General features: G+C 55.1%; 2 protein-coding genes across 26 annotated transcripts in view; both read right to left on the bottom strand.

Moving 5' to 3' along the window:
- Positions 1-5,919: 5,919 nt before the first annotated feature.
- NKX6-3 (NK6 homeobox 3) lies at positions 5,920-10,597 on the bottom strand. Its single transcript, XM_019440693.2, has 3 exons — positions 9,741-10,597; positions 7,628-7,797; positions 5,920-6,270 (listed from the first exon to the last, which is right to left on the bottom strand). The coding sequence occupies exons 1-3, from the start codon at positions 10,120-10,122 to the stop codon at positions 6,031-6,033; spliced, it is 792 nt and encodes a 263-aa protein (XP_019296238.1). The 5' UTR covers positions 10,123-10,597; the 3' UTR covers positions 5,920-6,030.
- A 2,270-nt stretch (positions 10,598-12,867) lies between these two features.
- The window catches only part of ANK1 (ankyrin 1), a 219,338-nt gene continuing 215,663 nt past the window's right edge, over positions 12,868-16,542 (bottom strand). For all 25 annotated transcript variants that reach the window (XM_053901029.1, XM_053901036.1, XM_053901037.1 and 22 more), the window contains one exon: positions 12,868-15,372. In XM_053901029.1, coding sequence (XP_053757004.1) covers positions 15,346-15,372 — 27 coding nt within the window. In that variant the 3' untranslated portion in view covers positions 12,868-15,345. The remainder of the gene's footprint in view (positions 15,373-16,542) is intronic.

Genomic DNA, 16,542 nt, shown 5'->3' with positions numbered 1-16,542 from the left:
TTAAATAAATAAATAAGTAAACTCCCTCTAATCCTTAACCACTGCCTCCTCAGAGTCCCTCTTTCCTTTGAAGACATTCCTCACACCACTAAAGCATTGCGTTCCCTTTCTTTCTCGGCAGCTGGTCTCCTTCTAGACTGAGCATCAGGAGGCTAGGGGGCTTGTCCCCTGTTGGGATTCCCAGCAACAGGTAAAAAGCAGATCTCAAATGTTGACTTTATGGACTTTAATTTATAACACATGTAATCCTAGTTTTCTTTTTAAACAGTTCACAGCCCAGACTTAATTCAAATGGCCCCTCTCTCTTTCCCCTTTTATGTTAGTTAAGAGTGGAAGCTCCAGAGTCAGCCTGACTGCCTTACGTTGTGTAACCTAAGGCAAGTTACTTAACTTCTCTGGGTCCCAATGTCCTTGGCTATAAAATGGGTACAGTAACAGTGTTAATTTCATGTGAGGGTTTTTGTTTGTTTGTTTTTTTGACAATGAAATGAGAGAAGCCCCTGGAACAGCTCATGGAACCATGAATGTTTAATGAATGTTAGCAGGAAGCAACCGCGGGAGCGGTGGTGGATGTGGTCAGTGCAGTGAGAGGCAGAGCATGATGTTGAAATTGAGTATCAGTATACTCACTACTGAGTATCCATGGACTTGGGATCTATCAGTTCATTTCTCTGCCTCAGTTTCTTCATCTGGAAAATGGGGATGCTAAATTATACATGGCTGTTGGAGACAAATGAGGGGATGTGAGTAAAGCATTTAGAATGGGTCCCTTTCATAGAAGGTGCTGGAGTTTTCTGCAGAATAGGGAACAAACAAATGTCTCTTTGGCATCCTGGCATGATGCCAATGCTCTTGGCCTGGGGACAAGGTGATCACAGGGGTTTCTTTAGCCTCATTCCCATGACGTCTGCCTCCCGAATGACAGAAGTCCTTCCTACCACAGGTTTGTACTAAACTCCTCCTTAAACTCCCAACCCACCCTCTGAACCAAGTTGAAAAGACATGATCCAATAATCAGAACAGCACATCTTTATTTGATACCATTTTGTTTATCCGAGCATCATCAAAGAGTGAACTGTTCTAAGCAAAATCATATCCCGGTGAAAATTCTTCTAAAATATTCTGCTCTTCTGGCCACATTCTGCAGAACAAGAAGGACACAGCTTAATCCTTCTTATGGCTCTGGGACATTGTTATGAACATGAACCACAGTGCTGTCTTCTAAGACCTGGGACCTAAGTCGGGTTTAATGCCCACAGAGGGCTCTGCTCTGAAATCCCGTGTCTCCTTGTCAGCTGCTCTCGCAGTTGCCAGCCTGCATCTCGGCTCTAGTCGTGCAGCTGAGGGGCTCCAGCCCTGCCTGGGGAAGTGGTGGTAGCCCCCTCTGGTAGCTACTTCCTTGTCCTTGGAACTTCAGAAAAGTTTTGCTCCCAATCGGGTCACAAGTGCTGTGACTATACCCAGACTCCTCTATATCCATTGAACAACCTTTTATGGAGCACCCAATTTGGACCAGACTCTGCTCTGAGAAGAGAAGTGTTATGCACACACATTCCACAGTCATACCCACTCTGGACCCTCTCACACTGTGGCGTGCATGGTGTGTATAGGAGCCAGATATGGGGATCTGGAAAAGATGCAGATTCTGGAAGGGGTCTGCGTTTCTAACAAGTTCCCAGGGGAGGCCGCTGCTGGTGCTCAGACCATGTCTTAGAGGAGCAAGGCTTTCCAGCAGAACTGACAGATCCAGACCCATCAGGGGATAGGCAGGCCAGGTAACCAGGAGCCCAGGCACACAGAAGCCCTGGGAAGCGGTGGGAATCCCTCACTGCACCAGGCTTGCTCTGCCTAGAGGCCAGCTAACATTTCTCTAAAAGCACTGTCTGTCCCTGAAGAAACACATCTATCTGCAAACTGAATTTGGCCCTCCGCTTCCGGTAGCACCCTTCCTGGGAGTCCAGATCTCAGGCAGTTTGCCAGTAAATGAATCTAATCACACACAAGTCCTTCTATAGCTGCCCAGAGAGCAGGTGACCGGCTGGGGCTGGATGACTGACAGGAGTATGTAGCTGGTCCCTTGTTGAGAAGACCTGCTTAGCGATGGCTCTGGCACTCCCTGGAGGCATGAATTTGAGGAGGAAGGAGAGAGCATGAGCAGACTCCTATTTCAGTGCCCAGGCTGTCCTGTGCATTGTACGTGATTTCCTCTAATCATCTCCTCAGCCTTGCAGAGTGGGTTGTCAGCCTCACCTTACAGATGAGGAAACCAGATTTCAAGAGCTTAACTAACTCGGTCACAATGACCTACCTACTGGTTGGTGACATGGGGACTGTCAGCTTCCAAAGCCCTCTTTGGATAATGTAACATGTACTGTTGAGTCACACTCATTAGCTCTGATCTCACAGACCCCCTGCAAGGTCTGCATGATCATTCCTGTCTCACAGATGAGTATACAGAGGCCCAGAGGCTGAGCAACTCACCCCATGACATTGAGTGGTGGAGCCAGCATGTGGGCCCAGATGTAACTGAACACAGTCCCCTATGCTATGCTGCAAGAAAAGAGTCGGGTCAACTGGTGTCCAGCCTCAGCCCCACAGGTGGCCAGAGTATGAAGAGGGGTTACCAGGAGTGGGATTCCAGGCCCCATCTTGTTTTTAATCACAGTGATCAGGATGTGGCCATTCTCAACCTGGTAAGACACTCTCACCCTGCTACTTGTACCCAGCCCGGCTGAGACATGTCCTGTATGTGTCCTTCTAACTTTGGGGACCACAGGTAGGAGGGCTGTGGCAGAATCTGTGCCTGCCTGTTAGAACCTACTGGGCTGCCCATCAGAGCAGGGCTCTGTGGCTATTGGGAGCATAGGATTTAATTTCTTTCTCCTTGTCTCATCCCTAAAGAGTTTGTGATGTTGATGCAAGAAGCACGAGTTTCTAAAATAACTGGATTTTTGTTTAACTCAGGATGTTCAAGAAATCCCTTTTGTAACTGGGTATCACGTGTCTAGGGCTTAGGATTTCTTTATGATACATGAAGTACCACAGCCTTGAGTTCTCCCCAGCAAGACACATGCGCGGGCATGTGCGCACTAGCGCGCACACACACACACACACACACATCTGCAGAGGACAAAACTTATTCCAAATTCCCCTCAGGAATCCGGGCCATCCAGCTTGGGCTATTCTCCCATTTCAAAGCAATGGGAGGCAGTACCTCTGCCTGGCTTGGTGCCCATGCTCAGGTGGCCCACGGCAGCAGGAATGAGGTAGGGGAGACGGCTGGAACGATGGAGGCTTTGAGCTAGAAAGTTCCAATGGCAGGCGTCCCAGAACTTCGAGATTGGAGAAGATTTTGATTAGCTCAGCAAATGTCTCCCGGGGCTGCAGGGGCGGGGTGGGGTGGGCGGTAGGGAGGGAACACATTCCCCAGGCTTGACTTAATACTGAACCCAGACAATTTGAATCAGACATGAAAGAATTACAGTGATCGGAGAGCCGTTAGGATTATAATTTGCTTACCAAAAAAAGCAAACCAGCACAATGTTTTGGGTCACTGGCTTCTTCCTCCCCACCTGCTTCATGACTTCGCACCGGGATTAGGTTGGTGGCCACTTCCAGCCTGCAGGCCCTGCACTCTCCTCAAAGTGCTCAGGAAACTGTGCTGTGCCTGGCTCCTGGGGTCCGCGGCAGTTTTCGTTTTGGGGTCTGTGCTGAGTGAATCCTCGGGTCCTCCCAGGGTGCCATCGTGCCTGCCGCAGCCTGGCTGCAGGGCCCCACTCAGGACACATGTGCCAGTGAAGGGCTCCTCAACGCAGCCTGTGGCCAGGAGCACACAGAGATGGTGCTCAGTTCTTAGAAGCTGCCTTGCTTCCTTCCCACCTTATGTCGAGGGACACTGAGCGTGGGCATCATTCTGAACTGAGGGTTAGAGCTTAAAAGCATTATGTTCTTGTCAGTAACGCCCGGTTTCTGGGTCCGTTAGGGTTACTACAAAAGGTTAGAGCCTCAGTTTCCCAGAGGTCCTAGCTGAGGTCTTCCTCCTATTCTCGTTCCCACTCCAAGCTGATTCCACTAACCAGAGTCTCCGGCCCCGGGGGGCCAAGGGACTTGGGACTGCAGAGAGGCAGATGACTAGCTACCCGGGCAGTTGTGGGTGTTTGCATGGATCATTAAAGTTGGAAGGGTCCTGAAAGCCCACCTTGTTTTAGTCTCTCACGTTATAGGCTTTGTGAAAAGGCTTTGAAGGGCTGCGCCTGGGGCAGCCTTAGAATCAACTCTCAGGTTGCTTTGTCCCCCTTCTGTGACTTGGCTTAGATCACTTCTGAGCCTCAGTTTCCTCATTCATGTAATGAGGCTACGCTAATGCCTACCTCCTGGGTTTCTTGTGAGGGCAAATGATGTAATCGGGCCTTCGATGTGGGAGAAATTAGTAGGTAGGTGTTCAGTTAATGTCAGTGCTTCTGTTCTCTTCCCCTTGATCTTTTCCTCATGGAACCTAGTTCCTCAAACAGTTCATTTCTCCCCGAGAGGCTATGAATTCCAGGAGGCCAGGAACTCCATTAAAGTCTTGGGTTCCCCCCACCCCCACCCCCGCACTTATGACAGTGCCTGGCATTGACCAATGAGATTCCCAATTGACCGGTGTTGTGCAAGGGAGCAGGCAGCCCTGCCTTCAGGGAGGAGGGCCCCTCACAGCTGGCTTGGCTGGGACTCCGCGGCCGGTTTCACAGAAGCACACGAGCCACGGGGAGGTTTCTGGGACTTTAATTTTTACTCTTTATTTTTTAAAAGCCAGTAAAGATGGGCAAACGCTCGGTCCCTTTTGGGCTGCACTCCTCCCCGCCCGCCTCCCCCAGCCCCTCCCACCTGCCGGCTGCTCAGCATCACCTGGGCTGAAAAACACCACCCCGCTGGACAGTGCCCTCCACTGCGCAGGCTCCAGAGCCTGCCGCGGGGCTGTCTCAGGAAAGGAAGGGCCCGGGGCCGGGGAGAGGTGGGGTGGTCCTGCAGCCCCTCCCTGCAGGGGCCTCTCCCTTCCTGCGTGCTTCTCCCTTCCCTTCCAGTTGGAGAAGCCGGGGGTTCTGAAGTCCCTTCCAGCCCTGCCATCCCTTCCCTCTCCGCGGGTGATCTTGCCCTTGTATCAGCACCGAGGGCAGCCCAAGGGGGCGGCTCTGGGGTGCAGCACCGACCCCTAGGATTCTCTCAACTTTTCTCTGCCTCTTCCTCTCTCTTTCCCAGCCGGGGTGGTGGGGGTGGGGTGGGGGTGGGGTTCTAGTCGCTCCCTCTTCTGGGGGAATCCCCACTGAGGGCAAAGTGGACAAAGGAGACCAGGAGAACCTTTCCTTCCAGGGGTGTGATCCTTGAGTTAGGATGTCAGAGGCGTTTCTTCTTCGCTGGGACCCACTTCCCCTCCCGGAGGTGGATTTCCTCCAGTCCAGGTCCTGTATTTAGTTCTGGCCTCTCAAGTGGGATCCTTCCTGTGCCAAGGTCTGAGGAGGGAATCCGGACGTGCTATCTTTTCTTCTGCAGTCGGCCAGTAGCCCATCTGGACCCAGCACCCTGGTCTCCCAACTCCGAGGGCAGAAGGGAGACCTCTGCCCAGGCCTACTGCCTCCCTGGGGGTGCCCCCCCCCCCCCGCCCCGCCCCGCCAGCCGAATCACAGTGGCACGTCTGGGACCCCACAGCCAGTTTCCTGGCTCTGGAGCCAGGTCGCTTCCATCCACCTGTGCGCTCACGAGTTTGAGGGGTTGGCAGGTCAAGGCCTGGGCCCCCAGAGGTGCAGAAAGGCCCAGAGGTGCCAGAGCTCGGGCCGCGTTTGTACCTCCCTCCTCCCTCAGCTAGACCGGCCCCCTTCACCACCACCTCTGCCCCCGGTCCTCCCCCTTCTCTCCCTCCCCCCCCTCCCTCCACGTCGGCGCCGGGGGAGCCCTCGGCCCTGGGACCCCCCCCCACCCCACCCGCAGGGCAGGGGAGGGGCTGCGGTCGGGCCTCCGCTGAGACGCGGGGGTGGGGGCGGGCGAGGGGGGGCGTCACACGCTGTGCGCGCCCAGGCTGAGCACCGAGAAGGCGGCACGGTGCTTGCGCAGCAGCAGCCGGATCTTCTCGTCGTCCGAGTCGGGGTCCAGCGGCTTGTTGTACTCGTCGTCCTCGTTCTCCGAGGCCGCGCGCTCCCCGCCCGCGCCTGCACCGCCCGGGGCCCGAGGCGTGGAGGACGAGGGCTCCAGCGCGCTCTTCTTCCGCCACTTGGTCCTTCGGTTCTGGAACCACACCTGGGAGGAGAAGGAGCCCCAGCGTCGTGCGCACACAGCACACACAAGGTCCCCCTCCAGGAGGTGACTCCACTCAGCGGCAAGGACATTCGATCCTTATTTTTATAGTATAGTAAAATAAATGGCTCAGTAAAAGAACAGGTTGTAATATTCACACCGTTTTCAGCAGCCCTTTCTGCTAAGCTCTAGCCCTCCCTGCGGTGTATTTTCCTTCTCCTTTGCCACGCGGGGCACTTGGATGGAAGAAGCCGAAATGGCCAGGCATTCAGTAGGTGCTCAAAAGTCATCCCTTCTTCAGTTTCATAGACCCTCACTGAACTTCCTGAATAATTTCTCTCTAATTACAAAAATAACATATTTTCATTGCTTACAATAGTTGAAGAGTGCAAAAAAGTACCTACAGAAGCAGAAAAATGCGCAAGAAGACCACATTTTTCTCTCCACTTCCATTCAACAGACCAGGAGGCTGCAGAAGTAGGTGACTGGAGATGCTAGTGGAACCCAGACCTGGGGCCCAACCTGCCCCTGTACTTCCCTCCTCTACCCTTGAATTCGTCACCATGTCACAGCGTGGAGCAGTTGTGACATATCTCAAAGCTTTCTTTTTGGGGGAGCCCCCACCCAAAGTCTCTCAGGAGAGATCTAACATCAAAGTTGCCCTCTGGGAGCCTGGTGGCAGGAGCCTGTTTACTGACTTCAGACTCTGTGGCACGTATTGTGAGCATGGCCACTGCATCTGGCTTGGAGGCTTCCTACACCAGATATCCCATCTGAGCTTCATTTGGGTGGCCCTGGGAGGAGGCGTTATCTTTATTGGCAAACCAAGGCCAGCTCCTTCTGCTAGCCAATGCAGCAAGACCAAATCCAGCCCTAACATGGCTCAGAGGCTGACTCCTGATCTGGGCCAGAGGCTGCCATCAGGTCTTGAAATTTCTTCTGGTCAATGCAGTACAGAGGAGGGGAAAGCATTAGGTTGGTGCCCCTTGGATCTGGGCTTGATCCCCAACTCTGCACTTAACAGCCAGGTGACCTTGAGCAAGGGGCTCAGCTGAGATAGTTTCTTCATGTGTAAAGTGGGTAAGAAAACCTACATCAAGGGTGCTTTATGGATTAAATGGGGTCCTACACTCAAGGCTCTCATAACAGAGAGCAGTATTGACAGCCTTTTTTTTTTTTTTTTTTTTTTTTGGTGATGATAATTATCACCATCTCCAGGGTTAGGTGGGCAGGCAGTGCCCAAACAGCAGGAGAGCCAGGAGTTGCTGGGAGAGTGAGGCTGCCTCTCTTCCACTCTGTGGCACCCTGTCCTGGCAGGCTGCTCCCTGCAAGGCAGACACCTTCTCCCGCACAGACTCACCTTGACCTGCGACTCGGTCATCCCCAGTGAGTATGCCAGCCGTGCCCTCTCAGGGCCAGCCAGGTACTTGGTCTGTTCAAAGGTCTTCTCCAGGGCAAAGATCTGATGTCCCGTGAAGGTGGGCCGGGTGTGCTTTTTCTTGTGGATGCTGTCGCTCAGGGGGTCCGGGGCTGGTGGGAGGGAGAAAGTATGTGGTTAGTGGGATGAGCAGGGGTCCCAGCCCTGTCCTGAATCTCCCACTGGGCAAGCTCCTTCGCAGAGAAGCCACTGAGATTGTGGGGGCGTCGTGACACTACTAACCAAGCAGCATTCCTGGCGTTCTGACAATAGTGACTGTGGCCTCTGCTGTGTCTGGATGGATAGGGACCTCCAGAAGGCACCTGCCCCAGTCTATAGCATCTTAGGGGACAGAGGGAGCTTAAAACCTGCCCTGGTCTCATTCCTTGCTGTGTAATGTTTTCACTACTCAATAGGACTTTCTTCCCAGTCTCAGCGACACCAGGAAAGAGACCAGGCACCTTCCACCAACAATCGGGGCCCCAGGGGGTCTGGGAATTCCTCACTCCCTAATTCCCTGCTCTGGAGATCCCATTTTCTAGGTTTCTGAGAAAACCAAAGCCTTAAGCCCCAAGTTACTGCTCTCCCTTGTCATCAGGCCTAGAAGTCATGTGGCCTCAACCACACCTGAAGAGTTTGTAAGGAGGCTCAAGCCCCTGACCCCACCTAGCTAGGGCAGCTGTTCAGGCAGGAGCTGGGCTGGAGGGCTTCGGGGCTCAGGGGGAGCAGAAGGCCCACCTGTCGGGCCTTGTTCAGTGCAGCCCGACAGCCCATGTCACGTCTCCTCATGTTACAGGTGGGGAAACTGAGGCACCAAAAGGGGAAGAGACTTCCCAAGAGACCATCATCTGCAGTTCTCTCTCTCTTTGTGTTAATTCAACCACTGACTCAGATATTTTCCTGTGTGTGGCTATGCACTTGGGATTGAAGAGTAGGGATGTGGAGAGACAGTGTGTGGTGGGGGGAGGGGACGATGGAGGTGTGAGGGACGGAGGCCTAAAGTATCCCCGAAACCACTTCCAAGAGATGAGGTCTTCGCCCGCATGGAGCTCTCCATGTTTCAGGTTGAGTCAGAGGTGGGCGGTCAGGCAGTGTGACCGCCTGGAGAGGCATAGCAGATGGGGAGGCCGGTGCCCTTTGGTGGGGAGGGGGGTTCCTTGGTGGGCCCCAAGCTTCTACTGCAGTGGGGCAGCCCCGGCGTTAGAGAGAAGTGCAGGTTCCCTCCGCCTCTGCCCCTGCCTGATCCTGGCTGGGCCTCCGTGGCCCAAAGATGGCTCCTTCAGCCACCGTCACCCTCCCTGCCTCCCAGGTGAGCCTCACCTGCCTGTGCACGACCTGCCACCCCCTCCTGGCCCTGACTGGCATCGCGGGGGCCCTGCACCAGTCCTCTGAAAACAGGTCTGCGGATGGCAGGGCAAGGAGACCCCCCCACAACAACTAGAGCCAAGTCTGGCTTGACTCAGCGCCTGATCCTGGAGTCTGGGCTGTTCTCGCTGCTCCTGTTGACATAAGCCCTGCGGAGGACGGTGGGAAGCCGGCCCCCTTGAACACAGGCAAGACCAAGATGGGGTCAGAGTGCAGCCTGTGTCCCTGAATGGTGTCAGGGCATGCGTGGGCTCTCTGGGAAGGTGATGCTGCAGCAGCTTCTCACTGGGGACTGCACTTGCTTGCTTTGGATGAAGAAGTGACATGGGCTCCCAGTGGGAGAAGGAAGGTGAGCTACCAGCCGGACCCTGCACAGGGCAAATGTAGGCTATCTGGCCTTCTCCAGACCTGGAGACCCCCGGGTTCCCTAGGAGGGCGGCTGAGACAGCAGCTGGTAAGGGTGGGGGTGAGGGGTGTGGCACCTGCCGGGAGGGGGTGGGCCAGGGAGGGGACAAGTCATTCCTGCACTGAGGTGGGACGTGGATCCAGGTGTCTGACGGCTGAGGAGAGGTGGACAGCAGGTATGGACCACCCCGTGAGTGTTCCCTGCCCACACCTCCTACTGCCCTGATCCTGCGGTGCCCACCGCCTGCCTGCCCGGGGTGGGGGTGGAGCCTTGCCCTGTACTCACTGTTGCCGCACTGCCGCCCGCCTCGCCAGTCCTGGCCCGTGTCCGCCCAGCAGTTCCGGGTCCGGGTGGGGTACTCACTGCCAGCTTTGGGAAAATTCCCCACCTGGGGTCCATAGTAGACCCCCTGGGAGCCAAGTCCACCAAAGCCTGCCACGTGAGGGTAGCTGGAGAGGAGGCCGCTGTTCGGCGTGGCCACAGGTCTGCTCAGGATGTCTGTGATCCCATGGGGGGTCCCGGCGGCCAGCTGGGGGCCCAGCCCCGGAGGGCTGAGCTTGTAGAAGGAGTTCTGCACCGAGTACTGGCACACGGGGGCCTTCATCTCCGAGAACTGGGCCAATGGCGTGTTGTTCAGCAGGAATGTGCCCTGCAGGTTGGACTCCATGATCTTCGGGTTGGGGTGAGGGGAGGTGAGAAGCCCAAATCCAGGCCCCTAAAGCCAGAGACCCCAAGCTCTGACCCAGAAGCCCATGGCAGGTTTGAAAGGTCAAAAGCGGCCGAGCCCCAGATTGCCCTCCCACCTAAGATATCCGGCCCAGCCCTGGCCTGGGGACCTGGCACCTGCGTCAGCTCCTCGGAAGTCAGGTGCTCCTGGGGCAGGTGAGAGGCCTCACCAGCACCCCTTCCCTCTCTGTCTGTCTGTCCTGGAGAAAGGCGGCTCCCCACGCCTCAGCTCAGACCCCTTCTCTGCCTCTGAGTCTGGGGACCCTCCATGAGAAGTTTTAAGTTCAGAGAAGCAACATTTCCCTGATAAAGATATGGCCCATTAGAATACAGACCGGAGACTGGCTGAGCTATGAGAGGCGCGGCGCCATTGGTCGAAACCCACACGGGCCTCACATTGGCTTTTCCAAGACAAATTGCACTTTGAAAGATTGACTGTAAAATCAGCCAGGGTGTGTGTGTGTGTGTGTGTGTGTGTGTGTGTGAGAGAGAGAGAGAGAGAGAGAGAGAGAGATTGAGAGAGAGAATGAGCTCTGGAAGCTCTGTTCATTCTCAGAGGGTCTTTCTGCTCCTGATCCCCCAAGTCAGCTCCTGGTCCCCCAAGTCCAGCTTCTAGGAAAAAGTGGCTGTGGGCGGCCTGGGGCTCCTGAGGCAGCTGGAAATCCCAGTTCCAGCAGCTGCTCCCCTGAGGGTGAGGAGGCCAGGCTCAGGGGTCGCTGTCCTGGGGTACACGAGCCCCTTTACATGCAGATGCCCAAGCCACTGCGGAGTGTGGAGTCTGAGTGTGGATGCTTCTCTTCCCTCCTCCGAGCTGGAACGGGTAAGTGGGGAGGCTGGGCTTTGGGGTGGTGGGGGGTGGGGGTGTGAAGTTCTGTGGCCCGCCTGAGAGCCTGGCAGTGGGGGTCTGCCAGGCAGATTGGGGCAGGCGGTGGGAGTGGAGCAGCACTGCATGTGTATTCTCTTCCCACCTCTGCCTCCGAGCAGCCTTCCCTGATTCCCTCTGTCATCCCATCTTCCTCCTCCAAGGAATCACCTGTGCATCTGCTGGAGCTATGGCCATGTTCTGTCTGGCTTGGCACCTGGGTTGGAAAACTTTGGTGGCTGAGATGGCTGTTGATTCAGTGGCGGGTCTCTGTTGCAGGCACTTTGTTAGTGCTCAGTCACTATTGGATGGATGGGACTAGGCTGAGTTGCAGAGCACCCATATGTCTTTTATTCTAATGAATTTTTATAATACACAAGGCTCTACTGGGGGCTACCATCCATTGTACAAACAGGGAAACCAAGGTAAATACCCAGTTGTTTCTGTATGGGGCAGCATCCTTTCTTGTGGTCCTTGTGGTGGTGGTTGTTTTGTTTTTTGTTTGTTTTTAGTAGAAACTAACATGCCACTGGTCTGAACATTTAAAATGACAGGAAAATAGTGATTGCCAGATAGATTAGATAGACTTCTGTCCCTTCTCTGCCTGGCAGTTCCAAATCCTTTCCTGATCAGGCCGTGGGCTCCTTGGTTCTCTCACCACCCCCTGGTCCCACTTTGGCAGGTGGGACCTGCCTACGAGGGCCTTTTCCTGGACCCAGAACTCCGGGTGGTGGTGTTCTTCTCTCACACAGAGCCACACTCTCCCTGAGCTGCTGTTATCTGCTCCGGTAGAACTGGCTGCTCTGGGCCATGTTCTCTGTAGTGTAAATGATGTAGGTTAATGCGAGAAAGATCTCACACAGGCTATGGAGGTTATTTCTCTGGAAGTTTAGACTAAAAACAAGAAACAAGGTTCTTATTCATCTGAGTTGGCTGTGTTACCAAGCTGCCTGGAGTTCAAGGAAACTTTAATTCCCATTCCCAGCGTTGCTGCCTGGCCCCACCCAGACAACTGTGATCCTGAAAATGTGATTTTGAAAACCCTCTGGATGATGCGGTGGCACAGTCGGCTGGTCCCTTGGCCTGGGTGGCTTTTCTGATACTGAGAGAGAAGCTAAGATTCAGAGCGAGGGCTGGCAGTGCTCCTAGGACCCTGTGACCGTGACTTGGTCACCCCCTAATGATGGGAACGTATGAGGAAGAAAAGCTACAGCAAACGATTTGATCCTTATTTACTGCCAAGCTTGCCAAAGGCTTCGTGTTTGGGAATCCCAGGATGACAAAATGAAGAGACTTTAGCAATTTTTTTAATCCATTCCCCCATTTGACAGATGAGAAAACTGAGGCCAGCTTGGTGACCAGCCTTGCTTGAAGTGTTAGGAACTAGTTAGGAACAGGACGATTTTCTTAAAAGCTCTTGAACTTTGGTGGCATTGAGTGCAGGGGCCAGATCCCTTCACAGGGGGGTCCTGGGGGAGTCCCCCTTAGTGCATGCCAGCTGTGGGGTCAGCCATGCACCCTGGGAGTTTGTGGTACCCGCCTCCATCTACCTTGGACTTGCCCCCATCTCAGGGTAATGCTTAGGAGACAGAATTCTGTTCTTTCAGCCCCAGGGGTTTGAAGCCTCTGGGCTTCTCCCAGAGTGGGCGGTTCTGATGGAGGAGCTGCCCAGGTATCCGGGGAGTGGGCACCTCCCCGAGATGCAGGTCTCTCTGATGACTGATCCCACCCCCAGACTCCTTCGGGGCCCCAACCCAGGCTTCACTCCTGTCCCAGCACCTCAAATTCCCCCAGGACGAGCCGGGAAGGAGAGATAGAGCCCTGTGCCATGAGTCAATTTCTTTATTAATTTTGACATTTGTTCAGCTGGTGTAGGGAGAATGGTCTATACATCAGAGTGGGGGGGGGGGGTTCTCTCCCCATAACAGAGCATTTGGGAGGGAGTCAAGAAAAGAGTCATTTTCATAACAATTAAAAAAATCAAGGTAATTCCAAAACTTCTAAAAAGCGTCTAATGTGCAGACTGCAGCATTCTCTAGGCATCGTGTGGAGACCCCAAACTCCTCCCCTAACAGCTCCTACTAGCAACTGGAGCGCGCAGCCATGCCGCCGAGGGCCTGGGGCCGGCGGGCCAAGCAGCCATGCCAGACGCAGCGGAAGGTGCCAAAGCATAGCCTGGAGCCGCGGGGCCCACGCTGGGCTCTACGAGGGGCCACGGGGGGCGGGGGACGGGGACGACGGCCTGCGGGGGACGGCGCGGGATCGAGGACTGGAGGCGAGCCCTGCGCCTGTCTTCCCGGGGCGGGCGGGCGCCCGGCCGACGCGGAGAAGCGCCGCGCTCCTGCGCCCCGCCGCGGGGTCGAAGGCGTGGGGCGCCGGGGCCGCGCCTCCCGGGACACAGCCCTCGGCGCACGCTTGGCGCCCCCTGCGCCCGGGCCGCCCCTCCGAAAGCAAAACGCAAGCCGCCCGGTCCAAGCGGAGCGCCTCGGCCGGCCCCGGGCGCGTGGGGCCTGCGGCCTCCGCCGGGAGACCTGTGCGCTGGTGACAGGCACCAGGGCCGTGGGGGCTCGGTCGTGAGGGAGCTTCTGTGCTACTTGGAAGGTTTGATGTGTCTGAGGACACCTCAGAGGAGAGGCAGGGAGGAAGGTGACAGGACGTCCACAAACAAAGGCTCTTGTGAGCGAGAAGAGCCTGCCAGTCTCTCTCCGGGCCCTAGAGGGCGCCCGCCGCGCAGGGCGGGGCGGATTGTGCTGATTCGGGCCTCGCTCTGCCAGAGGCTCTAGTGTATCTTTAAGGCTCTTCCCTGGTGGCACCGAGGCGAGGAACAGCCAGCTGTCTGCTTCCTTCCTGCTCTGACCGAGGGCCTGGCCTAGGAGGAGCTCCGTCCTAGCCCGGGGCCTCCAGGTGGCCAGCTGCTCTCTCCTCCTCCGGCTCTCCTCCCACTGGGCCCGTGGTCAGGAGTGGGCCCCTCGCCCACCTCTCCGAGTGGGGCAGAGGGGCTTGGTCAGAGTGGGGGCACTGAGGCTGTCCGGCCTAGGCCCCCCATCCTGTGGGCTGCCTGGACTTAGAGCACCAAGTTGGCTCTGGGAGACCTTGGGGGTGGTGGCTGACTTCTAAGAACTGGCAGATACATTCAACTAGCCCTACTCCCTTCCTCTTTCACTGAAAGACAGGCTGTAGCTCCTTCTCCTGCAGCCTGGAGAAGTCCTCAGGAGCTGAGCTGTTAGTGCTTTGTACATACTGCTAAAGTGTTTCTATTGGTTTGCATAGTATTTATTGTTTTTCATATACACAAGGCTGATTACTGTACAGTTTACACTTTGAACACAGACTATGATATAAGTGCTTGAAGATATAGAAAACCTCCTCTCTATTGAACATGCTGGTGCAATCCTGGGACAGCCACCGGCCCGCCCCCAGCTGAGAGAGAAGACCCTTGCAGATGGGGCACTGGCTCCCTTTGAGCCCTACAGCTAAGCCTGGGGGTCCTCGCCTCTGATTCTTAAGTCCCTAACACAAGGAACCCTGAATGCACTCTAAAAGTAATGATTTTCCATTGGAAGATGATTAATACTGAGACTGGCAGAGAGAGAGAGAGAGAGAGAGAGAGACAACATAAAAAAAATTCCAGTTTATCCACAGGAGAGTCTATACAGCTTCGGACGTCACAGTAAAATCTGTGTGTACACTGAGGAGAGGGAAGAGGTGCTTGTGTGTGTGTGTGCGTGTGCCTATGTGTGTGTCCTGAATGTCATATAGAGCTTTCTGGGAGGAGCGGCCCCCTGGGGAGGCGGAGGGGACATCACAAATGGAATGGAGGTGTGTGGCGGTGGGGAAGGCTGGCAGGTGGGGACATGGGATTAAGGTGCCAAACTGATTTTGTGCCTTTTTTTTTCTTTCCAGGAAGCCCACATGGATTTCCTACAGATAAGGTTGAAAAAAAAAGTACCCTGTAACAAGTCAAAATTAAAATGATTTAAAAAAATATATCATCCCCAGCCACAAAAGAGCCCTTGTTCACTTTTGCGTTCATGTGCTCTCTCGAGCTCGTTTTCTATCACTCTCTCTCTCTCCCCCCCCTTCTTGAGGCATTTGTCCTGATTCCCAACAGAGATCCATCGTTGCTAGAGGCAGGATTGAGGACTGTAGGTCATGCGTCTACAGTCGGCCGTTCATGCGAATAGGAGACTAAAGGAAGTCCCTTACAGAGATCATGCCGTTAGCCTAGAGGAACAGTGCGCCACTCCTGCAGCCCTCTGCTCCAGCTCTCCTCCTGTGTGCATGGCAGAGTGTGTGTGAAGTTCAAGGGTTGGGTGTCGAGGTGTGATCCTGAGGGACACAAAGAGAGAAAGAGTTACTTAGAATGTAAAGATGCAGCTCCCAGCAAAACCCCCAAATGCTGAATATTGTGCTGGCTGCTTAGGCAGGGTCAGATTCAGGAGAAGCGGCCAGCCGCCCCCAGCAAGGCAATGCGGTGAAAGGCGTTGAGCTCAGAGCCCCTGACCTTCCTGAAATACCAGCCTGCCTACTCTCCCCAGTCCAGAGGCTGCCTCTTAGGCGTGGTTGCCCAAGCCTGCCCTGGTCCCCTGCCAAGTGGGCGAGCTCCCCAGAAAGCCCTCCTGTGTGTGTGCTCTGTGCCTCGGAGAGGAGGCAGAGGCTCCCATGCCCACAGTCGCCTGGGGAGAAATCCCCATGAGTAGATCCTTGTCCCTAGGAAAGGGGCCAAATTCATAAGCCAGGGCTTCTGCTAAAGAGGGTAGCGAGCCGTGCCCTCCATATTTTCAGTTCAGTTCAGCCAACACGCATTGATGTCTGTAAGTGCCAGTCCTGGGGACCCAGAGATGGAGCAGACATGAGCCTCAGGAGCTCATGGCCCCAAGGGATGACAGTCTACAAGCTTTCACTGTCAAGTGCCTCTGGCTCCACTCCCCATGCCCCTCGGATGGACCAGCTCTGCAGCGGCAAAAGAGATCTTTGAAAAAACAGGTGCGTTCTCCCTAGGATATCATGTATCTTAGGCTGGTGGACAGCAGCTCTGCCTGCAGAGTGAAGTCCCAATTCTGCAGCCCGGGATTCACAAGGAGACACCACTCCTGCCACCCCATGGCGCCTCCTCTTCCAACCTGGGGTGAGAACTCTGTGTTTCCAAGACTGGCCACTCAGGATTCTGTCTGCGGGACCTTGGGATGGATGGCGAAAAGGAGCACACATAAATAAGGCGGAGCTGACCATCTCCTGGGCAGGGTAGGAAGTGACAGAGAAAGGCAGAAACTCATTCTGCGGCAGAGCTGTCCCCAGACAGGGAGCTGCCCTGGACGCTACAGGTGATGTGGTTAGGGAGGAAGCTGGAGGCGGTCAAGGTGAACTCAACCCTGAGTGGTTCTCCAGGGATGGGAGGGTGGTGCTAGGTTCCATGCCAGAGGCTGCTACAAAGCAGAACAGCAGGCCTTCTAACGCTGTGGCTCAAAAGCACTGTCACCCTGGAGGGCAAGACTCTTC

Source organism: Panthera pardus, unplaced genomic scaffold (genome assembly GCF_024362965.1).
Source record: "Panthera pardus isolate Hobbes unplaced genomic scaffold, ASM2436296v1 HiC_scaffold_13, whole genome shotgun sequence".
Lineage (NCBI taxonomy): Eukaryota > Metazoa > Chordata > Mammalia > Carnivora > Felidae > Panthera > Panthera pardus.
The sequence above is the reverse complement of the archived record's forward strand: the minus strand, read 5'-3'. Positions and strand labels throughout refer to the sequence as shown.